We start from the raw sequence: 25,542 nt of genomic DNA, 5'->3' as shown, positions 1-25,542 counted from the left end.
CTAGCTTTTCTAAGTATAATGTAAAGTTCCAGAACCCATATCCGGTAACTTCCTCCTCCCGGAGGCCTATTCAGACAAAGGCGACAGTCCCGCGTTTTATGTGACAGTCCCAGGCTCACACCGTGACACTTGGGTGAGGGCCAACTCCTACGCTCTATGAACAGATGGCGGCCCACACAAAGAAGTATCCCTGGGCGCGACCATGTTCTCCGCCGGACCGCACCTCCTATGGAAACCGCTTAAAGTCTCTAAAGGAATGTCTGCGCCGTGTTTAGTGTTGGCTTAAAGTGGCAGCCTAGAGTTCGGAGCATGCGCAGTACCAACATTCCCCCAAGGGGAGGTTTTAGAAGTCAAACCGGAAGTGGAAGTGGTCCTCGAAGGCTATTTCGGGGCTACTAATTGGAGATGGCTAGAAGTCTCTGAGATGATTTTTGGTTGGTTGCGATTGAGGATTCTGTCTAGTCAGCAGTGTGAGCGGTGGGGTGGAGCTAGTGATGGTTTGGGGGTTCAGTGGTGGGGGCGGGGCGTCCGTTATGGTTGTCATTGACGAAGGTCTCTCCTGTCAGTGATGGGGTTCTCTGAGGTGAGTTATTGGGAGTTAGGAGTCATAGAGTCTGTGGTTGGTGATTGAAGTCTGTAGTGGGGTCACTGAGTTCTTTGATCAGCTTGCTTTCTAACCTGAGTTGAAAGTTCAGCTCGTCAATTTTCGGTCTTCTTTAATATAGAGATTCACAACCTTTGGTGTGTAACATTTTCTTTTTTGTTTAAATCTGTTTTTTTTTTTTTTTTTAACTTTTTTTTCCTTTGACCCATTAGTTATTCAGAAGAGTATTTTCTGTTTCAAATTATGTCTCTGGGCACTGCTCAGTTGAAAAAAAAATCTTATGGTCTATGTAATGGTCAGTTTTCAAAAATGTTACATAAAACAATATATATTCTCAAATTGTATTGTTATATACAAATTCAGCATATATTTTACGAATATATCTTATCTCTCCTTACAAATGTTGTCTGCTTAATTACAGAAGAAGGTAAACTACTTACACCAGAAAGGTAGTTTTGTCTTCTTATTCTTCCTTTTGTTAGTTTCTGCTTTGTAATATATTTGAAACTATATTATTATGAACACTTATGTGTATTTTAATAATAGATTCTGAGTAAATGTCTCAAAAGGTATTTTAGCAATTTAAGCTTCCACCAATGAATTGTAAAAGAAATTATTTTTCCAAATACTTTCCATCACTGGATATTATTGCTTTTGAAAAATTTTTACAATTCTTAAAGGAAACTATATTTAATTGTTTTAATGCATAATTTCTATTTGTTTCCTTTTCTTTGAATTTTCATATCCTTTGTCCAGGTTTTATTTAGTGATTGCTAGATTTTTTTAAAATATTTTTAATATTTTTTATTTTTTTAGTTCTCGGCAGATACAACATCTTTGTTTGTATGTGGTGCTGAGGATCAAACCCGGGCCGCATGCATGCCAGGCGAGCGCGCTACCACTTGAGCCACATCCCCAGCCCCGCTAGATTTTTTTTAACATTACAAGAAACCTATTACCACATAGTGAAAAAAATTGATATCTTTAAATATCTTTATTTCAATTTTTATGGCATATTTAATATAATTAGTAAATGTCATCTAATCAGAAAAATCTGGGTTTTTAAAAAATAGCTTTTGGGTTTCCTCTGTGTCTAAGTTACACTCAGCACATGATAATGTTATGCAATACATACTCCTAAAATATATTTAAATGTTCTTTGGGTTTTAAAAAATACATATATTTAAGTTCAGTTGGAATTTGTCTACTGAATAGTGTGTGGTAGTCTTCTAGTTTGTTTTGTTCTAGGTGGATGGACTGTTATATTAGGAACATTGATACAATGTTTTGTGCACATTCAATTGAATTCCACTTTAGTCACATATATAAGTCAATATTGTATGGTGTATTTATTGTTTTACTTGTCCTGATTAACATTGTTTTTTATATTGTTTTAATGTATAATATAGTTTGCTAGTATTTATTGCATGATCTTTGTATGCCAGGGAAGTGTTGAGTACTTTATATAAGCATTATATACTTTCATTTTCATAAGTACTAGATAGGTATTCTCATCCTAATTTTTGAAATTAATACTGAAGTAACTGCATATTCTCTTAGCTGAAAGGTGGCAGAGCTGCAATTCAAATCTGTGGGAATGTGACTCCAGATGTCATGCTTTTCCCCATATTTTACCATCAGTAATGCCTGTCACATTTTGATTTTATATCCTTCACAGGACTGCTTCTTCGATATGGTCCCTGAAAAAACAGTTTTAGGGTAATCAGGGCACTAGCTAGAAATGCAAATTATTGGGCCTTACCTTAAACCTACTAAATTAGAAATTGCAAGGATGAGACTGAAAATTTTAAAATGTGTTTTAACAAGCCCTTCAGATGATTTGAATGGATACTCAAGTTTGAGAACCACTGCTCTGTGGTTTCTAGCTGCAGAAGTTGTTTAGGTAGTGAATGTTGAATGACTGACTATGTGGACTTGATGTTTCTAGGTTTTGTGGTATCTCTGGGGAACCCCTGGACCAGATCTTCCTCAGACTCCAGGTCACCTCTTCCCAACAGCTCTACTTGAATTCACAAAGGACCATTAAGTCTTTGGCTCCTGAGAGAACAAGAGTTGCAACCCAGTGTGGCCATGCCAACTAATTGGATTTCACCTCAGAAACCTACAACTCTGGCTCTAGAGGATCATGACAGCTCATATGAGGTACGGAGGAGGCATCCTTGGGGTGGGAATTCATCCCAGGAGTGAATATCTATTATCTGTAACCAGAGCCTCAGAGCAGAGGCAGATAGGCTGTAAGAATCAGCCATACTCTTTAAATTTGCTGTTCTTGGGCTGGGGATATAGCCCAGTTCGTAGAGTGCTTGCCTCACCTGCAGAAGGCCCTGGATTCAATCCCCAGCACACTGCCCCTCACCCCACCCCCACCCACACAAAATTTGCTGTACTTGAAACAAATCTTCATCTGTCAAGAATGAGCAAACAGGGGGCTAGGGTTGTAACCAATGGTAGAGTGCTTGCCTAGCATGTGTGAGGCACTGGGTTCGATCCTCAGCACCACATAAAAACATAACTAAATAAAATAAAGTTGGTGTGTCCATCTACAACTAAAAAATTAAGAAAAATTTAAAAAGAATTGTTAAAAAAAAAAAGAATGAGCAAAGAGGTGATATCTCCATCTCTAGGGGCCAACTGTATGACAGTGGAAAGTGGCCTATCAAGGGAGGTTGTTTATTTTGCCATCACACTATATTGATTGATCCTTCATCTGTGGATAAAATTCTTAGTTAGAAATCACTTTTGTATGGCATTTTGAAGACATTTCTCCATCTCTTCCCAAACTGCTTCTCCCAACACAAATATTTTTTGAATTCTGATGTTGAGATTTCTGTTTTTCAAATTTTGGTTCTCCATACCCGCACCCCGCCATCCCCCACCCCTTACACCCACCACGCACTGTTTTTCTATTCCTTGGCTGTTTTCCTTTCTGGGAAACTTTACCAACTTTGTCCTTTAGCCCTTCTGTTGAGCTTTTCTTCAGTGATATCAACATTTAATTCAAAGTTTTAATTTTCAAAAACTTTAGTTTGTAGTCTAAATATTCATTTTCATTAGCATACTGTTCTTATTTCAGGTATATAATATTTATTATTCCTCTGATGATATTCTGATAGTTTACTAGGAATAATTTTTTTGAATAGACAATACATACACTTAGATGAAATATTTACAAAATATTAAAGCAACACTGAAAAGCATTGTGGTGAGCTGGACGAGGTGGTGCATGCCTATAATCCCAGTGACTCAGGAGGCTGAGACAGGAGGACCACAAGTTCAAAGCCAGACTCAGTAACTTAGTGAGGCCCTGAACAACTTAGTGAGATCCTGTCTCAAAATAAAAATAAAGATGGCTGGAAATGTTGCTCAGTGATAAAGTGCCCCTAGGTTCAGTCCCTAGTAACACCAACAAAAAGTATTGTGGTAAAAAAAATTCAGGGGAGGTACTGGGGCTATAGCTCAGTGGCAAAGCATTTGCCTAGCACATGTAAAGCACTGGGTTCTATCCTTAGCACCACATAAAAATAAACAAGTAAAATAAAAGCATGCTGTCCATCTACAACTATAAAAAAAAAGAAAAAAGAAATTCAGGGGAAAGATGGGATTGCTGTTCACCTGCCACTCTGTTATGTGCCCACATCTTCCAATATAGATAATCAGTCTTATTAGTTTTTTTTTGATTGCCAAGTTCTGTATATAGGTAAAAATACAACTACAATTTTTTCTTGTGATTTCACCAAAGATGATATGCTAGACACTTCACATAATTTTTTTTTAATGTTTGCTATAATACAAAGAAAGCATATTATGAGCAGTGGACATTCTTGTCATGTCTTCCTTTTTTATTGAATATATAAGAAATACTAGAATTTCATTTTAGGGTTTAGTCAACTGAATTTCAGGTAACCTCCATTTTTGTTGTTGTTCAGCAAGTTTATGACTGGGTATGTTTTTTTTTTAGTTTTTAGATAGACACAATATCTTTTATTTATTTATTTTTATGTGGTGCTTAGGATCAAACCCAGGGCCTTACATGTGTGAGACAAGCGCTCTACTGCTGCGCCATAACCCCAGCCCCATGAATGGGCATCTTAATATTTTATTTAGAAGATAAGATGAATGGTGTGAGGCTTAAAGCTATAATAAAGAAGAGGCAATCACTTTATTAGCCAAAATAAGGGTATGTTTGTTGACCTTTGTGGTTTGAACAATGTTCTGATTTTTGTCTGTGTTCAGATGTGAATACAGAGTGGTCTTGGTTTTGTCTTGCACTACTTATCAGAGAGTAGGTTTTCTTTGATGTTGATGTTCTGCGAGATTATTTTTGTGTAATAAGGTGCTAGGTTAGCTCCTAGCATCAGTAAAGCCCACTTGATAGTACCAGGCTAAATCTCAGCTATCAGGAGCTGGTTTTCTTATTTAAAAATAAAGGAATAGGGGCTGGGGTTGTAGCTCAGTGGTAGAGCACTTGCCTAGCATGCATGAGGCACTGGGTTCTATCCTCAGCTCCACATAAAAATAAAAGTATTGTGTCCATCCACAACTAAAAAAAATATTTAAAAAGAAGGAATAGGGAAAGTTTGACTCAGAAGTAAGAACCAAAAGAAAGTAGGTCTGCAATTTTAGGAACAGATCAAAAGTATTGACAAAAAAAAAAAAAAAAAATTAAGACAAAAAACAACTAAATGGCTGAAGAAGGATGGTTTCTACTTATAAAAGGAACAATATACAACAGTTATAAAAGTTACCAGCATTTGGGGCTGAGATTGTGACTCAGTGGTAGAGCGCTTGCCTAGCATGTGTGAGGCATTGGGTTCAATTCTCAGCACCACATATAAATTAATAAATAAATAAAGGTCCATCAACAACTAAAAAAAAAAGTTACCAACATTTAACAATTTAATTTTGAACTATAGTAATTAAAAATGAATAGAACTCATACTAACTGTGTCATCATTAGCCATTTTATCACCTACTCTCTTCCTTCCCTCTTATTGATCAAAGAGAAAAAAACATAATCTTTTTTTGTAATATTAAGTTTGTTTTCTGACCAAGAGCATTAAATTAGAAATAAAAAGTGAAAGGCCTTTGCTTAACAGTGTGAATGTACTTAATGCTACTGAACTGTACACTTAAAACTGATTAAAATGGTAAATCTTGTAATGTGTATTTACTATAATCTTAATTTTTTTATATTTATTTTTTAGTTGTAGTTGTCAATACCTTTATTTTATTTATTTATTTTTATGTGGCGGTGAGGATCCAACTCAGGGTCTCACAGTCGCTAGACGAGCTGAGCCACAACCCCAGTCCCAACAACCTTAAGTAAATATTTCAATAAACACATTATTACTTTTTTAAAATTTCAATACTGGGGATTAAACCCAGAGCACTTTCCCATTAAGCTACATTCCCCACTGCCGCAGTCTGGCTGGGCACAATCAGAAGCCACTTGTCAAAAGAAACTAACTTTATTTTTAGAACCAAACACGCCAAACAAACAGCCTCTCAGGAAAAACCCCTCAGAGCCCAACTGCCACCATCGGCTTTTCACAAGCCTCTCTCTCCCCCCACAAGCTTCTCTCCACCTCCCCGTGCGAGCCACCAAATGCCGCAGTCTGGCTGGGCACAATCAGGAGCCACTTGTCAAAAGAAACTAACTTTATTTTTAGAACCAAACACGCCAAACAAACAGCCTCTCAGGAAAAAACCCCTCAGAGCCTCAACTGCCACCATCGGCTTTCCACAAGCCTCTCTCTGCACCAACGATTCGCTTGCTCATAAGCCAGGTGTTTTAGTAATGGCATTGCTTGTTCTGTATTCCCAAAAACTCTGGTAGCTGTTTGAATAAGCCTATCTACAAATTCAGCATAAGGTTCATTAGCTCCTTGTATTACCTTAGATAATTGACCTTGTAAACCTCCATGTCCTTGTAAAGTCTTCCATGCCTTAATTGCATCTGCAGCAATTTGTGCGTATACGCCAGGATCATATGCCATTTGTTGCTGCTGATCCTCATAAGGTCCCTTTCCTAACAACATATCTAGATTTCTCTGAGGATAACCAGCTGCTGCATTTCGCCTAGCCGTCTCCTTGCAAAATTCCTCATTGGCAACCTTCCATAACAGGTATTGTCCTCCATTTAGCACAGCTTTACACATATTAGCCCAATCTGCTGGCGTCATGTTCAAGTTGTTAATGGATTCGACCAAGCTTACAGTGAAGGGTGCTTGAGGACCATAGGTTGTTACAGCCTCTTTTAGCTGCTTCACTGTTTTGAAATTTAAAACTTGGTAAAATCGCTGCCCTCCTGCCTCAAATACAGGGCATGTTAATATTTGAGATCTTGTCTCAGGATCCCAACTATCAACTGCGGGGGTTGGGGACCTCCCAGCATATGGAGGTGGCCTTGTTAGTTGGACACTTACGTCCTCTGGTGATAGAAAGGTGTTAGTAGCAGTCTCCTGTAGAGGTGGTGCTGTTGGTTGGACACTTACACCCTCTGGTGATAGAAAGGTGTTAGTAGCAATCTCCTGTTGTAACTTTCCCCCTGATGGCTTTTTCTGTTTTACACTTTCTTTCTCTGTCTGACTAACTTGAGAGGCCTTCTCTTTTACTTGAATCTTTTCCTCTGTCTGACTAACTTGAGAGACCTTCTTTTTTACTTGAATCTTTTCCTCTGTCTGACTAACTTGAGAGACCTTCTCTTTTACTTGAATCATTATGTCTTCTCCTTCCTCTACCATTGTCTGAACTGAAGGCTTTGGACTAAGCAAACAAGATACGAACGTCCACAATGGCAATGTGCCAACTGGCAGAGTCCCTGGGCTTTTCTTTTCTATTCTTTTTAAATCTTCACCATGATGGTTCCATTGTGATATATTTAACAACTCCTCCTTAAAAAGCCATGGGCTACATTTTTGTATTGTATCAACGTATGCCCTGACTGCTATTGATTTTACTGGGATGCCTCCTTCCTCTAACAATTTACTTAACACTCTTTCAGTTTGTTTTTTACTAATTTCTGATCCCGTATTTCTACTATAATACAACCCAACAAGATGACGCCAAACAAAACCGAGACAGAATGAGATAAAAAGGGAACAACAAAAAGTCATTATAGCCTTTCTATCCTCCTGACATGTGCATCCGTCCTTTCTCCCTATCTGTTCCTCAGACGTAAATAGTTTTTCCTCAGATGTGAGCGGTTTTTCTTCCGTCTCACTCATCTCCAGGGACAGGCAACTTAAAACAAAAGTGAAACAAAATAACAAAAGAAGAATCTTAAAATGGCTACCCATCCTCTCGCCCTGCCCTCAGGGGCGAGCAGTTTCACTTACCCTCAGATGGTGGCAGTTGAGGCTCTGAGGGGTTTTTTCCTGAGAGGCTGTTTGTTTGGCGTGTTTGGTTCTAAAAATAAAGTTAGTTTCTTTTGACAAGTGGCTCCTGATTGTGCCCAGCCAGACTGCGGCATTTGGTGGCCCGTACGGGGAGGTGGAGAGAAGCTTGTGGGGGGAGAGAGAGGCTTGTGAAAAGCCGATGGTGGCAGTTGGGCTCTGAGGGGTTTTTCCTGAGAGGCTGTTTGTTTGGCGTGTTTGGTTCTAAAAATAAAGTTAGTTTCTTTTGACAAGTGGCTTCTGATTGTGCCCAGCCAGACTGCGGCACCCCACCCACCCCCCCAAAAAAAAAATATGTATATATATATATATAAACAAACTCCAGACCAGTGTCTCTCACAAACCCATCTGCAAATATTAGCATGCTGAACCCAGCAATTAATAAATAGAATCATGCACCACAATAAAAATAAACTGGAATTTGTGGGGAAATTCTATGTTACACTTTGTACTCCCTGTTAATCTGTAATACTTTTTTTTTTTTTTTTTTTTTTTTTTTTTTAGTATTGAGCATTCAACCGAGTTCAAGGTTAGCAGGCTAGCCTTGAAGTTGTGATCTTCCTGACTTGGCCTTCCTACTTACTAGGATTTGGGGCACACACCACTACACATGGCATCTACAATAATTTCAAATAAAAGAGTTTTAAAAATAATTTCTATAGGAATATGACCTCAGAAAGGAAGTACAAGGTGCCACCTTATTGTTAGAAAGAGATGATTTCTAAACACTAAATATTAAGTTTAGAAAAATATTATTTTTTAATATTTTAAAAATATTAAACATGGGGCTGGGGATGTGGCTCAAGCGGTAGCGCGCTCGCCTGGCATGCGTGCGGCCCGGGTTCGATCCTCAGCACCACATACAAACAAAGATGTTGTGTCTGCCAAAAACTAAAAAATAAATATTAAAAAAAATTTTTTCTCTCTCTCTCTCTCTCTCTCTTTCTCCCCCCCCCCTTAAAAAAACATTAAACATGACAAGGACACAATCCAAAATAAATTTCAGATGGTATTATTATCACTGCACCAAATTATATCTCTAAAAATTATAGATAGCTGGGCTCCCCTGTACTCCCAGCTACTAGGGAGGCTGAGACAGGATTCACTGAAACCCAGGAGTTCCAGACCAGCCTGAGCAACACAATGAAACTCTGTCAAAAAAAAAAAAAAAATTGTAAACAGGAACTACTCTAGGAAAATAGACATTTCTAATGAGAAACTTCAAACTCTCTCAGCTCTGATGAGATAAAGAAAAAATTAATAATACTATAAAACCTTCCTAATTATATATCTTACAGATATCAAATTCTATATCCTGAAAACAGATTTCCTTTCATATGCCTATGCAGCATTCAGAAATACAACACATAAATTTTGCAAAACAAAAACCCATAATGATATTCCAAAAGCAAATAAATCTCTCCATTGATGAATCCTAATTTTATTAAACTTATTATTATTACTACTATAATTATTTTGGTTCTGGAGATTGAACTTACACACATGGTAGGCAAGCACTGAGCTTGGGTCTTGCTAAATTGACCAGAATGGCCTCAAACTTCTCATCCTCCTGTCTCAGCTTCCTGAGTAGCTGGGATCACACAGGATGTGCCACTGCGCCCACCAAAAGTAGACTTTCTTCTTTTTTTTTTAATATTTTTTTCCTTGTAGATGGACAACAATGTCTTTATTTATTTTTTTATGTGGTGCTGAGGCTCAAACCCAGTGCCTCATACTTGCAAGGCAAACGTTCTACAACCGAGTTGTAGCTCCAGCCCCCAAAAGTAGACTTATATTTTTTTTTCAATAGTTGTAATTGGACACAATATCTTTATTTTATTTATTTTTTGTGGTGCTGAGGATCAAACCCAGGGCCTCACACATGCTAGGCAAGTGTTCTACTGCTGAGCCACAATCCCAGCCCCCCAAAAGTAGACTTTCTTAGGTGAAATTTTAAACACCTAAATTCAAACTTGTCATAAACAATAATAAAGGGCTGGTGGGAAATTTGATGTTTCTAGAAATGCATCTTTTTTGTTGTTGTTATAGGTGGACACAATATCTTTACTTCATTTTTATGTGGTGCTGAGGTTTGAACCTAGTACCTCCTGCCTCTATCTTCAGAGCAATTAGATTTACAAGCATGTATCACCCAAAATGGCAACAGTATTATTATTTTTTTAATTTTTATTTTTAGTTGTAGACAGACACATACCTTTATTTTTATTTGGTGCTGAGGATCAAACCCAGTGCCTGACACACGCTAGGCAAGCACTCTGCCCCCCACAACCTCAGCCCTATCACAGTATTACATTTTAAAGGGAGTATGGTGAAGCTAAGCTGTAGATGGGAGGGGAATATAGATTCAAATGCCTTTTTTTTTAAAGAGAGAGAGAGAGAATTTTAATATTTTTTTTTTTTAGTTTTCGGCGGACACAACATCTTTGTTTGTATGTGGTGCTGAGGATCGAATGGCCGCACACATGCCAGGCGAGCTCGCTACCGCTTGAGCCACATCCCCAGCCCAGATTCAAATGCCTTTTTAAGGAATATTGAAAGTTATTTATATGTGGTGCTGAGGATAGAACCCAGGACCCTGCACGTGCTAGGCGAGCACTCTACCGCCGAGCCACAACCCCAGCCCCAGGAGCTTACATTATTAACTCGTGACCTTTACTCTTCTAATTTAAGCTTAATGCTATAAAATTCCCTCTCTGCATTGCTTTATCTGCCTCCCACAGATTTTGATAGATTATATTTTCATCTTCTTTCAGTTCTGTGTATTTTTTAAATTTCTTTTTAATTTTCCTCTTTGATTCATGGGTCATTTCGAGTAAATTGCTATTACCCAAATATTTTAAGATTTTCTAGATAGCTGTTGTTATTATTTTGGAGATTTTTCAGTTGTCTGGGGGGCTGATTCCATTGTGGAACATACTTTGAACCCAGTACCTCACATGTGCTAGGCAAGCACTCCTTGAGATTCTAGAAATAAACCCACCTGTACATTCACAAATGATTTTCAATAAGAGTGTCAAAACATTCAGTGGAAAAAAAAGATAGCCATTTGAAAAAAATTATGTTGGGAAAAGTGGACACTGGGATACTAAAGACAGGTGGATCTCTCAATGCTTGGGTCCTCTCTGAACAGAGTCTGGTCCCCCCTGGAGGGTGGGAATGGGTGGTGCAGACCTAACGTTCCCCACCAGCCAGTTCAAAGACGTAGAAGATCCTGAGGGTTGTCACAGAGAATGGGCTTTCCTAAGCCCAGCTCTGAGAGTGTGACTGAATTCAGGGTCAATGAATGTCCATGTGGAGACCTTTGTGACCCCCCTCCCCAAATCGTCTGTTTCATTTACCTCCTGGTGGGACCGCGTCCTTAGTCTTGACTGTCTGGCAACTGCGCATGCGCTTGCTGTGAGCCTTTAGATGCAGTCGTAATAATCAACTAGCAGTTGCCTAGTGATGTGTCCCTGAGGCGTTGGGGAGCAGGTGCCTATTGTGACACTGCCTTGGGTTGGGCTCTGACCTGTCTACTCCAGCGGGTTGGCCATTTGTTGGGGCTGTAAGGACCAAAGAAGGCCTGGACAGGCTGAAGGAGTGATGTTGGGGGACAGGGATGGACCCTCGAATCCCAGCCCCAGGACTGGTATGAGCGACTGGGACTGACTCTTTGCACAGGGACATCGCCCTGTGAGCCTGAGGTGTGTATTTGCAGGTAGCTTTGTTCCCACAGGGACTCATGCCAGCAAAGACCCCCACAGCCTGAGGAGCTGTGTGTAGGGATAAGCGGGAACTCTCTCAAATTGGCGTACCTGTCGTTGACCCTGTCCCTGTGCTTCTGCTCCGGTTGTGTGACTGAGCGTGATGTTTTTTCATGGGGATCTCTTGTTTACTCTTCTTATGTGGGGCCAGGGTTGGGAACTATCTTGGGCTGCAGGGGTAGGAAGCTCCTCCCCTCTTAGAGGGAGCACCTTAGTCAAATCAAGAGGACCCCCCACACCCCCAAGAACAAAAACCCTATGGGAGCTCATTGTGGTCCTACTGAGGAGGGAAGATGCAAAAAGAGGTAAAAGAAGGTGGCTTTTGACTTTTTTTTCACCTAAAGCTAAAACTAACTGTAGTACATGGATGAGAATAGGAAAGTGACTTGGGGACAATATTATTAACTAAACTTGCAGCCTTTATGGCAGTTTCACCACTTTTATACCAATATCCAGGATACATTTTGGGCTCATTTTTACTGTGCACTGTCTGGCCTTTTCTATTAGCTACATTTTCCCATATCCTTAAGGAACTTGAGTTGTGTTTGTGTGACTTTTATGAGTAAAATGGCCTCCTAATTAAAGATGGATCAATTCCATGAGTATTTTCTCTTCCATACACATTTTTTTGTGTGTATGTGTGGTACTCTAGATCAAATCTAGGGTCTGAAATATGATAGACAGGTGCTCTACCACTGCTCTACCACTGAGCTATATTCTACAACTAAACTACAACTAAAAAATAAATATTAAAAAAAATATTTAGGAGGAAGTGTGCTAATGTTTGCAATTTACTTTGAAATGCACCAAAATGTAAGGTAAATCAATGGATAAATAAAAACTTGGGTAAATGTGTGATAAAGTAAGTAAAGTAAGTGAACTATGAAATTCTTTTAAATTTTATGTGTGATTAAAAATTTCCATAGTAAAATATTAAGGATGGACTGAGGCTGTAGCTCAGTGGCAGAGTGCTTGCACAGCATGCATGAAACACTGGGTTCGATCCTCAGCACCTCCTAAAAATAAACAAATAAAATAAAGGCATTCTGTCCATCTACAACTAAAAAAAATTGAAAAAAAATCATTAGGGAAATGGGGATGAGTTAAGTTTTGTTTCTAACTAAATTTTATTTTATATTTAAGGTATAATTAACATGACATCATTGTTTTTATATATATACATATATATATATATGAAAAATAAACAGTTGCTGTAATGTATCGTATATTTTTTCCTAATCTGTAGGTTGTATTTATATTTTGTTGACTGTTTCTTCTGCTATGAAGGAGCTGTTTTGTTTGATATAGTCCTGTGTATTTATTTTTGCTTTTGTAGCCTGAATTATGTGATATCCAAGAAATCATTGCCAAGGCCAATGTCAAGGAGCTTCCCCTGTTTTCTTCTAGTTTTATGGTTTCAGGTCTTGCTTTTAGTCCTGTATAAATCTGTTTTTATACCATAACACAGTATCTAAGGCTAGGTATGTATAAAAATTTGGAGGCTGAAAGTCCAAATTGCATGGCACTGGTTCTGGTGAGGGCTGCCTTTATATGTGTCACATCTTGGTGAATGGCACCATGGTAGGAGTGCATGAGAGTGAGATCCCATGGCAAGGCAGGAAGGTAGAGATTGAGGAGAGGACCAATTTTTTTTCTCTTGAGGGGACTAATGTTTCTTAAGGGAACTTTGTTAATCCCTTCCAACGGCATGCCCCAGTGACCCCTACTAGGCTCTGCCTCTTAAAATTTCCACCACCTCTCATGCTATCACACTGGGGATCAATCTTTTGTCACATTAATCCTTGGAGGACAACCCACATCCAAATCATAGCAAGTTCAAATTTTTTTCTGCTTGATCTAGGGTGCTGTTGAAGCTCTCTACTATGTTCTATATTTGTTAATTGAATTATTCAGTTCCAAGATTTTTGTTTGATTCTTCTTTATGATATCTATTGCTGTTGAATTTCTCATTCAGATCATGATTGTTTTCCTGATTTTGTTGAATTATCTGTGTTTTCTTACATCTCACAGAGTGTCCTTAAGAAAATTATTTTTATTCCTTTTAAGGTAGTTGGTGAATCTCCATTTCTTTGGTCATTATTGGAGAATTATTGTTTCTTTGGTAGTGTCATGTTTTCTTGCCTTTTCATGTTCTTATGTCTACAAATCTGGTGGAAAAATTACCTTTTCTATATTACACAGAGTAGCTTTTGTAGGGAGAGATTTTTCACCTGCATATGGGTCTTAGTGTGCTGGATGGGAAGAGTATGGCTGATTCCCTGAAGTGCAGTGGTATAGCCTCTGTATGGTTTCTTAAGCTTTGATCAACATCAGCGATAGTGCATGTGCCTTGGTGACTTAACCTATAAGGGTTTATAGCAGGAATGACATCATCATAGGTTATTAGGATCCTCAGCAGCAAGGACTTTTGTGGTCCTCCTTTTCTCATTTCTCTCACAGTGATGACTCTTAGCTTAGGGATCCTTCTTTGTATTGAGTCTGACCTAGTCCTTGACTCAGGGACTCACAAACCTGTGGTAGTATTTAGACTTTGGGGTGCAGGTTTGCTCTGAGGCAGAGCTGGATTCAGATTCCTGATAAAACTAGTCTGTCATTCTGAGGCACCTCCAGCAGCTTGGGCCCATGGTCTGGATTATAGATGTGACTTGGAATCCGAGGGCACGCCACAGCACTGGCTCAGCTACTGGGTAGAAGGGATGCAATGGAGGATTGGGCGTGGGAAGCAGGGTGCAGCTGCAATTCAGGACACAGTAATGACTCAGGCCTCAAGGGATCATGTTTTGAATAGTGATGATGGTGGGTCCTGGCAATGTCCCAAATTCTGTGAGGCTAACTGCAGTTATAGTAATGACTCTGGGATGGCAGAGCTCAGCTGTTGCTTGAGCCCTGGAATGTAGGGGGTAGCACAGGGACAGCTGCATGCCTTGGTCAGGGGTATCTCACCAGCTTAGGCTCCAGGTGGCTAGTTCAGTTCCAGGGAAGCAGGACACTACTGTTGTTCAACCTGTAGGGTTGGGTACAACTCAGCCAATGCTGTTTCCCTAGGAGATGGAGTGCCATGTCAGCTCAGTCTGGGATGTGTTGTTGCTTGATTTGGGTCAAGGCACCAGTTCCTTGGAGGGTAATGTGCGGCTTCAGTTCAGGTACAGGAGTGTGGGACTGCTCTGGGTGGCCAAGACACTGTTTACCCAGTAGGCAGGATACCACTTTAGTTCAGGCCTTGAGGGGCAGGGTGCAGCAGCAGCTGAGAAGGTAGATGGAATGGCTTTGTGGTATTTTGCTCCCACAGGGTAGGGTGTAGCAATAGCTTGTCTCAGAGATAGTGGGCCACTAGGCAGTGGTCGTTCAGTAGCAATAAGGCCTCAGGAATGAAAGGGTGCTGTGATACTCACCCTGGAGTAGGATACTCCCAGCAAGATGCTATATACAGTATACACATGAATCATAAAGGGTAGAACACAGTGTTGGCTTCGTGTGAAGACTGGGCACCTCCTTCAGTCGGGCTTAGCACCTGTGAGGACAACATGAGTCCCAGGTAGTGAGGATTGTAGAGATCCAAGGTGGTGATTCTCAGGAGCTGTTCTGGAAATACATGCCCATAAGTCCTGAGCAAGAGATGCTGAGCAATTATTGTGCCCCACAATAACTTGGGCTTTACCTCCACTCAGATAATGGGGCATGGCTCCAGGAGTAGGCGTCACCCGGTGGGGTTGAGCTACACGCATCTGTTCCTCTGTAATCCCACCCCTTGCCCCTTCTGGTGTAGAATGTTCCATGGAACCTCCCCTTGTGTGTCCCCTATATAAGAATAAAGAATTCTAGTGGCTCTCTCTCTTTCCACAGGCCCCTAAGGTCACAGAGCCATCCCCAGATTTTGAAAAGGTACTTCTGTGTGTTTGCATGCTTTCTTGGCTGTTTTCTTAAGTTATCAGAAGAGTCAGATTTTGTGAACCCAGCCTTAGGTCGCCAGCTAGGATAGATGGCAATAGGTGGTGGTTGCTGGAGTCCGCTTGCTTACCTTTCTCTTAATTCTGTGCTAACTGCTACTTAGGGGTGGCAGAGGTGAGGTATTGCCTTTTGTTCTTTATGTGACTAGCCTGGGTCTCTATACTTTATAAGGTTTCTACTACTCCTTTAATGTACTTTGGCACTTTTCTTTAGTTATTTTAATCAAAATGTAGTTGTTTGTTGCTTTGCCTGTCTCTGTGTTGGTGGATGAGTGCTAGGGTTTCTAGTCAGCCATGCTGTTGGCATTATTCCCTGGTGTGAGTTTTTTAAAAAAGGAGTTAAATTAAAAACAATTGCAAAAGTCATGTTCCAAATTCCTAAATACTGTTTTTGCATCCCAAAAACTAACTGTTCACATTGAACAGGAATTTTCCCTTTACAGGGACCAGTGTCCTTCAGGGATGTGACTATAGATTTCAGCAGAGAGGAATGGCAGCATCTGGATCCTGCTCAGAGAAACCTCTACCGGGATGTGATGCAGGAGACCTACAGCCACCTGCTCTCAGTAGGTAAGCTTTGTCACCGTGGTATCTGAAAGGAGGTTTCTGAGAGTGTTTCCACTCTCAGTTGGATGAATTCTGTGGAACAATGTCCAGAATTCTTTATCTCCTTTGAGAATCTTCATATTACTCTATTCATAGAGATACATGACTACTCTTCTTAAAAAAAAAACTTTATTGACTCATAAGATTAATTGGGCTGCTGGGCGTGGTGGCACATGCCTATAATTCCAGCAGCTAGGAAGGCTGAGATAGGAGGATCGTGAGTTCAAAGCCAGCCTCAGCAATGGTGAGGTGCTAAGTATCTCAGTGAGACTGTGTCTCTAAATAAATACAAAATAGGGCTGGGGATGAGGCTTAGTGGTTGAGTGCCTGAGTTCAATCCCTGCTACCAAAAAAGAAAAACAAATTGATAGATTGGGCTCTGAAACTGAATTAGCTGGAACCAGTCCTCTGTCATTTCCCATGAACAGGGTATCAAGTTCCTGAGTCAGAGGTTTTCATGGTGGAACAAGGACAGGAGCCGTGGGCACTGCAGGGTGAGAACCCACACCAGAGCTGTCCAGGTGAGTGAGTGTCACCCTTGTAAATGGGAGATAAGGGAGTTTCAGCAACGCAAGAGAGCAAATCTCAGCTGTCTTTAAGAATCTGAGGTGCTTTGAAATGCTTTTCTGGAAGGTACTCAATTTTTTGAGTGTCCTCGATATTGACTTTTCAGATAACTAAATGCCTTCTACCTGATTGACCTTTGCCATTTCTGTCTTCCTTGGCTTTTTGAATTCTGCCCGTAACAATTGGTCTCATTAAGGATTATTCTTTTTTGTTATGCCCTTTTTCTCTTAACTTTTTTTTTTTAAATCCCTACCTTTCATGTAGTTCTAGAGTCTTTGTTTACACATCCAGGCATTTATGGATCTACTTTACTTCAGATTTACTATGTGACACATATTCACATTCCTGTTAGTCCCTTTTTCTTTCTGAGATGCCTCAGAACTTTTGTCTCCTGCTGCCCCCAACCGATGTGGGCAGCTGAACTTAAGGTGGCTCGTGTGAATTTCCAGGGACACCAAATAAAACACAGACACACACTTTACCTTTAAACAAGCTTCAGGACAGCTTCTCCACTCTCGGCCTCAGGCTCCCCAAATAGGAGAGCAAGAGAAAGTCACGAAAGTTTGGCAAGAGAGAGCGAGCACATTCAGAAGTGGGCCTTTATTGGGGGGACCCTTGTTCTGAGAAAGTTCCATCCAAAAAAAGACCAGAAGGGGCAGGATTACAAGGGTCAGGTGAGTGTAATTCAAGGGGCATCGCCCACATCTGAAGATATGCCCTTAACTTCCTGAACTGGGACAACGAAATGTAGTGATGGTCAAAGCCTTGCTTCAGGATGGAAGGCTTGAGTCATTCAGAGTGGCTCCCTACAGTCTCCAACCTGGGACTCCTCCTGTTTTCTCCATAGTTATTTCCATGAGATTTTTCATTTCTTCAGTTTCCCAATTGATGATGTGGGGGTCACTGTCACTTAACCTTTGGGTATACTTATATGTGATACTTGACATTATCAGTCACCTTTCCCAAACTTTCCTTCTCATGCTGCTTGAGTGACTTCACATTAACTAGGGTTTCTCTGCCTGATCGGTTGGATTTATTGTTACTATTTTGTGTACCTTATCTGCTTGAGTTTAATCATAGTCTTCAGTTAACACTCCCACTATAGGTCACTCTTTTGTATGACCCAAACTTTTTTGGGGGGGGACTGAGGATTGAATCCAGGGGCGCTTAACCACTGAGCAACCTCCCCAGTCCTTTTTATTTTTTATTTTGAGACAGGGTCTTGCTAAGTTGCTGAGGGCCTTGCTGATTTGCTGAGACTTCTCTCAAACTCATAATCCTCTTATTCCAGTCTCCCAAGCCACTGAGATTACAGGCATGTGCTACCTGGCTGATAGAAACATTTTTAATTCATGCTTGTTATAAAATTTATAGTAAATTAGGGCTATGTATCATTAGATTACATAAATATAACTTTGCAATATATCTTGTTCTTTGCCTTATTTTTTCCCACATGTCCATAGTGCTATCTGCTTAGTTTATTTCCTTTCTTGAATTGTATGCCAGAATGTTTCCTATCAATACCATCGTCAACCTCCTCATCAAATGACACTCACCCTTTTCTCTTTGTTCAACCTGGATGAGGTATTTGTACCCTTCCCTTTAGCCTCTTTTAGCTGTTCTTTGAGCTAAAATCACCTCTTTCTTTTCTGAGAAGATGTATTTGGGTTTCAAACCTTATAACAGATTTCTGAAAAACTTCTTTCCACATTGAGCAGTGGGGTGGTATTACAAGTGATGTTTTCTTGTATTTTATTCTAGAAGAATTGCAGCAGATTGGTGATCAGATAGTCACCTATCATCAAACAGGAAGTAAATCAATAAATGATACTGCTTTCATCAAGAAAATATGGACTACAAAGAGTCATCATGAGTATGAAGGCATTACAAAAATAATCCACATGAGCCCAAACATTATTCCCCCCTCCAAAAGACCCCACCAATTTGGCTCATTTGGGAATGTCTTGAAACATAATTTAGATTTATACAGTCATTATAGAAGTAATACATCAAATAGCATTAAAAAGATGACTGAATGTAGTAAAATTTCTTCCTATACTGATGACCATGAGTATACTCTAACAGGAGAGAAATTATGGAACCATAATCAAAGTAGAACAAATCTCAGTTATCAACAAGTACCCTCTCGATATCAGAAAATTCATACGGGAGAGAAATCCTATGATTGTGCAGAATTTGGAAAGATCTTCACCCATAAATCACAGCTCAAGGTACATATGAGAGTTCATACAGGAGAAAAACTCTATGTATGTATTGAATGTGGCAAGGCTTTTGTGCATAAGCCAGAATTCATCACACATCAAAAAACCCATACTAGAGAAAAGCCCTATAAATGCAATGAATGCGGAAAGTCCTTTTTCCAAGTGTCTTCTCTCTTCAGGCATCATAGAATTCACACTGGAGAGAAACTCTATGAATGCAGTGAATGTGGGAAAGGCTTCTCTTATAACTCAGATCTCAGTATACATCAGAAAATTCATACTGGAGAGAGACACCATGAATGCGGTGACTGTGGCAAAGCATTTACACAAAAGTCCACACTCAAGATGCATCAGAAAATTCATACAGGAGAGCGATCCTACATATGTATTGAATGTGGACAGGCCTTCATCCAGAAGACACACTTGGTTGCACACCGAAGAATTCATACTGGAGAAAAGCCATATGAATGCAGTTACTGTGGGAAAGCCTTCATTTCCAAGTCTCAACTCCAGGTACATCAACGAATTCACACAAGAGTAAAGCCCTATTCATGTACCGAATATGGGAAGGTCTTCAACAATAGTTCTAACCTTGTTGCAAATAAGAAAGTTCAAATTAGAGAGAAATCGTCCATATGTGCTGAATGTGGGAAGGCCTTTACTTACAGGTCAGAGTTAATTATTCATCAGAGAATTCACACTGGAGAGAAACCCTATGAATGTGGTGACTGTGGAAAAGCCTTTACTCAGAAGTCAGCACTCACAGTGCATCAGAGAATTCATACAGGAGAAAAATCCTATGTGTGCACGAAGTGTGGGCTGGCCTTCATCCAGAAGGCACACTTGATTGCACATCAAATTATTCATACTGGAGAGAAACCTTATAAATGTGGTCACTGTGGGAAATTCTTTACTTCTAAGTCACAACTGCATGTGCATAAACGAATTCACACAGGAGAAAAACCTTACATGTGCAATAAATGTGGGAAGGCATTCACCAACAGGTCAAATCTCATCACACATCAGAAAACTCATACAGGAGAAAAGTCTTATGTATGTTCTAAATGTGGAAAGGCCTTTACTCAGAGATCAGACTTGATAACACATCAGAGAATTCATACCGGAGAGAAACCTTATGAATGCAGTACCTGTGGAAAAGCCTTCACCCAAAAGTCACGCCTCAATATACACCAGAAAATTCATACTGGAGAGAGGCAGTATGAATGCCATGAATGTGGGAAAGCCTTCAATCAGAAATCAATACTCATTGTGCATCAGAAAATTCATACGGGGGAGAAACCCTATGTATGCACTGAATGTGGAAGAGCCTTTATCCGAAAGTCAAACTTCATTACTCATCAAAGAATTCATACAGGAGAGAAACCTTATGAATGCAGTGATTGTGGGAAGTCCTTCACGTCCAAGTCTCAGCTGCTGGTACATCAGCCAATTCACACAGGCGAGAAACCCTATGTGTGTGGTGAATGTGGCAAGGCCTTTAGTGGCAGGTCAAATCTCAGTAAACACCAAAAAACCCACACAGGAGAGAAGCCTTACATCTGTTCTGAATGTGGGAAGACCTTCAGACAGAAGTCAGAGTTGATTACACATCACAGAATTCATACTGGAGAGAAACCTTATGAATGCAGTGACTGTGGGAAATCTTTCACTAAGAAATCTCAGCTCCAAGTGCATCAGCGAATTCACACAGGCGAAAAGCCTTATGTGTGTGCTGAATGTGGCAAAGCCTTTACTGACAGGTCAAATTTGAATAAACACCAAACAACACATACTGGAGACAAGCCCTACAAGTGTGTAGTCTGTGGGAAAGGCTTTGTTCAGAAATCTGTACTCAATGTGCACCAGAGTATTCACACTTAAACAGTGTGAGAAAAACCTTACTGAGGACATGACACTATTGAATCCATGCAACAGAATAATATGTATATTATTGTAAGTAGAAATGCCCACAGCAGAATGTGACACTGCACTGTTTACAAGAGGACCTCTGAGAAGGAGCTGAATGGCGGGGTGGGGGGATTCTACATTGTCATCACCATTGTTAAATCCTGGGGCATACTGAGAAGGAACTGGTGCTTTAGAGGAAGCCTTCTCATGAAAAATACAGTGGAACATAGGTACCAAATTCTTCATAGGAAGGATAAATTATAATCATGATAATCCTCTTGGTGGAATAGGGACAATGCCAACAAATTGAACAGTAAAACAACACAATATAGAGGGTGGTGATATGTCCTTAGTTCTGTAAGTTGTTTCCTGAAGAACATATCTAACAGGCATGAGGGTTTTCATTCTTTGGTTGAATCTAACACATTTGTGTATATTCAGTCTACCATTGCTGCTTCTATCAAGGAAGTGATGTAATAAAATATATTCCTTATCTATACTGACACAAAAGAGTGTATGTGGATTTACCATTATCATCTAACACAGGATTTGTCACCCCACTTACAGCTACTTGTAGTGTCTTCGTGCCTCAGAAGCTATCATCACATTGTCTTCTGACCCCCAGCATAGTATCTTTTGAACTCAGTTCACTGTCTTTGGGAGAGCCATTTGAGGTAAGAATTTTCAGGTCATCTGGGTCAAATTAAGTCTCCCTTAGTCACAGTTCTTCACACTTATTTGCCTTCCTTAATGACTCAACTTACATAAGAACAAATTACTAACTTATAACAAACCCCAACATATATTATGTTTTGTGTTCATCTTCATGTCATGTACTCCACAAAGACCTCCTCCCCGCATGCCTTCAACACATTCATTTAGTTCCTGTCTTGGACCTTTGAATTTGCTGTGCCTCTGCACAGAGCACTGTTTTTCATTATATCTTTGTAGCTTTTCCCTTTATGCCTTTCCTCCAAGGTCACCTCATAGCCCTTCCCTACCTGATTAAAATCCAAGCCCCCTCTACCTTCCCCTTTTATCTTTCTCCATAGCACTTATGCCATGGAGCCTTATCTATGATGCTTTTTTGCCTGTGGCTCCCACTCTAGAATTTTTTTTGTTTTGTTTTCTTCACCACTAGGGGCCTAGACCCATGTCTGCCATGTAGCAGGCATATGCACATTGTGGAGTATTGACCCATCCTTACCCCAGATTCCCTCAGTTCCTTTCTGTTTTGCAGCATATGAGGCTCCAAAAGGGAGAACCAGCTTGCTTAAAACATGGTAAGCATTTCCATTTTTAATGTTTACTTAAGCTGTGTCCCTTCCTAGCCCTAAAGCTAAATAAAGTCTATAAAATTTCTCGATACTAACCCATTTAAAGAAGAAAAATTTAGGTATAGGAAATCCCAGGATTCCCTGCCATGATTCTAAAATTCCAAAATGTCAGTTCCAGAGTGTTTTTTAAAATCCCACTCATTTTGAAGCCCCTGCATTCACAGTTCTACGCTGCACAAAGTCCAGAGTTCTAACACCAAATAATTCCATCTGTAGACCTGCTTATCCTGTTTTGACAGGTGTGCCAAGTATGGAAGGGCCAAGAGTAGGCAAGGTTGGATCTTGCAAATTAGGTGACCAACCCCAAATGGGTAGCATTAGCTTACAGATACTTGGGCATGTTTTGAAATTCAGCTTCTGGATGGCCTTACTGGAGCCAGCAGAATGATTTGTCTAGGGCCAATGCATTGGCAATGCTGGGAGTGGGAAATAGGCTGTGCAGAGATGGTCTTGTCCTTGTGAAGGGCAATATGAAGAGGTAAGGATAGAGACCAAGAGATGACCTGATCAAGGGGGGGAGGGCTGGGGATTTATTGCCCTGGCTCCTGATGGGGCAGTGCTCCATGATCTATCCCACTGTCCTTGCCTAGCTTAATATCTGCTCATCCACATTTATGTCTCCACACTCTTCCTTCACTGTATCTGATGATGCACAGGATGACCTTCCCTATCTTAGAAGATTGTTGTTGACCATTACCTCCTTTTTCCCCATCCAGCACTGTAGCTAAGATTTCACTACTGTTTCACCAACTTAGAATATCTCGTGACCCTCCATTTCCCCCCAACTTAGGGCAGTGGCTACTGACCTTTCAGAGTAATTATGGTCACCTTTTCCCCCTTCTTAATCTGCCCCAGAATAATGTCTGTCCACTCTCTGTTATCCCCTTTTTATGTGTGTCACCCCTACTTAATCCCTGGAAATAGTACCTGTAGATTTTATTACTTCCTCCCTCCCCCAATTTCACTTCAGCATATTTGTTACTTCATCCTATTTGTGACAATGTCTGCTAACTTCCATGCTCCAGTGTCTGATGACCACTTAATACAATGTCAGAATTAAGAAATATTGGCAAATCCAAATGTTAGCTGATAATTTTATTACATCTGTAGGGGGATGTGTGATCCCCCTCCACTTATTTGTCCATCACAGTGGTAACCAGTGATCTTCTATTACTCACTTAGCAGTCTCTGTAACTATCCCCAGTACAGCACTTGGTGATTCTTCCAATATGGTTCATACTGTTAACCTGCCTTTCTCCTCTGTAGTAAAGGTAAATGGCTGATAACAAACCATAACCACATTTCCCATCTACATTTTGGAGCCTCCATTGCACTCTCCATAGCACCCTATTAACAATAGGACAATTATGATGGGGGCCCTACATTCCCATGTCTGTTATATCTTGACCAGTGACACAGTATCTGTGACCCCTCCCCATCAAATCCTGGCACTATATGCTGGTTCCTCACTAACCCCTCTAGTATAATGTCTGTAGATTCCTCACTGCCCCCATTACTTTTTGAGGCCCCCAGTCGTCCTTGACTACTCCCAAGTTTCTCAGCACTGTTTCCCCGTGTTTGTAGATAGAAGGCCTGAGGGACAAGGATGAGGTCCCAGCCTCATAGACACCCACCTTCTGAGTGCCTCATAAAGCACAGGGCAATTATCAACCCAGGATGGCTGAGGAGGATCTGGGGATATCAGGAGATCACAAGTTGAGCTTCAAATTTTTGAGAAGTGACACAAGAAGAATGGTGAGAGAAAGCTGTGAACCTAGGTTCAAATTCTGGCACAACAGTGATCTATTTAGGAATTACTGTCTAGGAGTTGCCTTGATTGCCTCACCTTTAAAATGGGGTTATGGAATTTGCTGGTAAGTGGATGGAACTAGCATAACATGTAGACAATCATGCTACAAGTGAAATAAGCCCCCAAAGTCAAAGGTTGAATGTTTTCTCTGATATGCAGAAACTAGTTCAAAATAAGGGATAATAAGAAAGAGAGAATGGGGGGAAAGGGAGGGAGGAATTCCATCAAAACAGAAGAAAAAATTGTTGAACTAATGAAGGGAATTGATGGCAGAGAGGTGGAGTGGGGTAAGGGAAGGACAGTAGCATTGATCTGACTTAACTTTTATGTACATATATGAATCTTACCATCATGTATATCCACAAGGCATTAAGAAAAAAGAAAAACTATAAATAGCAGAAATACCAGTAGAGGGAACAGGGGCAGGGGAAGGAATGGGGAAGTAATGGGGACTGAGTTAGAGGAAATGATAGTCCATGTTTTTATAATTATGCCAAAATGAACCCTGATGTTATGTATAAGTAAAAAGAGTCAATAAAAATGGGGTTATGCAAGAATGAAGTGCCAATATGGGTTACATGATGGGAGCAGGACTGGCAGAGCCCAATGAGGGTGCCCTATTAATTAAATTATAAGCTGACAGAAGCACCTGACCATCCTCTACAGGCCCAAGCCTCATGGAGGGAAAACATTTTGTTGTAAATTACTTTCCATTATTTTACTTTTATAGTTGTCATTGCATAACAGTTCTAATACATGACTAGGGGGATATGACTTTTTACATTTTATTGCAGTCTTAGGGTCACACAAAATTAGAAGTTACAGAGATTTCCCGTACATTTCTACCACTGCATACATAGTCTCTTCCATTATCACATCCCCCCACCAGAGTGGTACATTTGGGGTTTTTTCTTCTAATTAAGGCTACAATTTTTATTTGTTTTAATTAGTTACACATGACAGTAGACTGCATTTTGACATACCCAATCTGTTTACAATTGAAGAACCTACATTGACACTCATTATCACCCAAAGTTCACAGTTTACATTAGAATTCATTTTTATTAGCACTTTTATTTTTTAATAGAGCTTTATGGTTATACATAATAGTTGGTTTCTCCTAACAAACTCATACATGCATGGAAATTGATATCAGTTCATGATCCCCCTTTTTCCTCCCATCTCCCCCCTTTCTCTACTAGACTTCCTTTTTCTTGTCTATTAATTTGTATTCAATTGTTTCCTTATGTAATCTTATGTCACTGTACATTCTATAGGTTGAGACAAACTAATAATGACATGTATTCATCATTAGGATACAGAGTAGCTTTACCGCCCTAA

At 40.1% G+C, this 25,542-nt stretch overlaps 1 protein-coding gene across 10 annotated transcripts; it reads left to right on the top strand.

The window, feature by feature from the left end:
* On the top strand, nucleotides 1-22,010 carry LOC114084017 (zinc finger protein 585A). 10 transcript variants are annotated; one of them, XM_071604971.1, is made up of 7 exons: nucleotides 1-133; nucleotides 1,026-1,053; nucleotides 2,553-2,767; nucleotides 15,648-15,686; nucleotides 16,195-16,321; nucleotides 16,786-16,878; nucleotides 18,686-22,009. In XM_071604971.1, the coding sequence occupies exons 3-7, from the start codon at nucleotides 2,696-2,698 to the stop codon at nucleotides 21,025-21,027; spliced, it is 2,673 nt and encodes an 890-aa protein (XP_071461072.1). In that variant the 5' UTR covers nucleotides 1-133; nucleotides 1,026-1,053; nucleotides 2,553-2,695; the 3' UTR covers nucleotides 21,028-22,009. The 10 variants fall into 10 exon arrangements, with proteins under 10 accessions (XP_071461072.1, XP_071461071.1, XP_071461069.1 ...); XM_071604968.1 differs by lacking the exons at nucleotides 1-133; nucleotides 1,026-1,053 and adding exons at nucleotides 157-434; nucleotides 567-583; XM_071604970.1 differs by lacking the exon at nucleotides 1,026-1,053.
* Nucleotides 22,011-25,542: the final 3,532 nt, after the last annotated feature.

The sequence above is a fragment of the Marmota flaviventris genome, chromosome 18, assembly GCF_047511675.1.
Source record: "Marmota flaviventris isolate mMarFla1 chromosome 18, mMarFla1.hap1, whole genome shotgun sequence".
Lineage (NCBI taxonomy): Eukaryota > Metazoa > Chordata > Mammalia > Rodentia > Sciuridae > Marmota > Marmota flaviventris.
Note: the sequence above shows the minus strand (reverse complement) of the source record. Positions and strands in the feature narration are given on the sequence as shown.

What these genes read in the sequence shown, in the direction of transcription:
- LOC114084017 (XM_071604970.1), top strand. Translation starts at nt 2,696, where the DNA reads ATGCCAACTAATTGGATTTCACCTCAGAAACCTACAACTCTGGCTCTA. An exon ending in ATCATGACAGCTCATATGAG is followed by an intron (nt 2,768 to 15,647) that starts GTACGGAGGAGG and finishes CTCTTTCCACAG; the next exon opens with GCCCCTAAGGTCACAGAGCC. An exon ending in CAGCCACCTGCTCTCAGTAG is followed by an intron (nt 16,322 to 16,785) that starts GTAAGCTTTGTC and finishes TCCCATGAACAG; the next exon opens with GGTATCAAGTTCCTGAGTCA.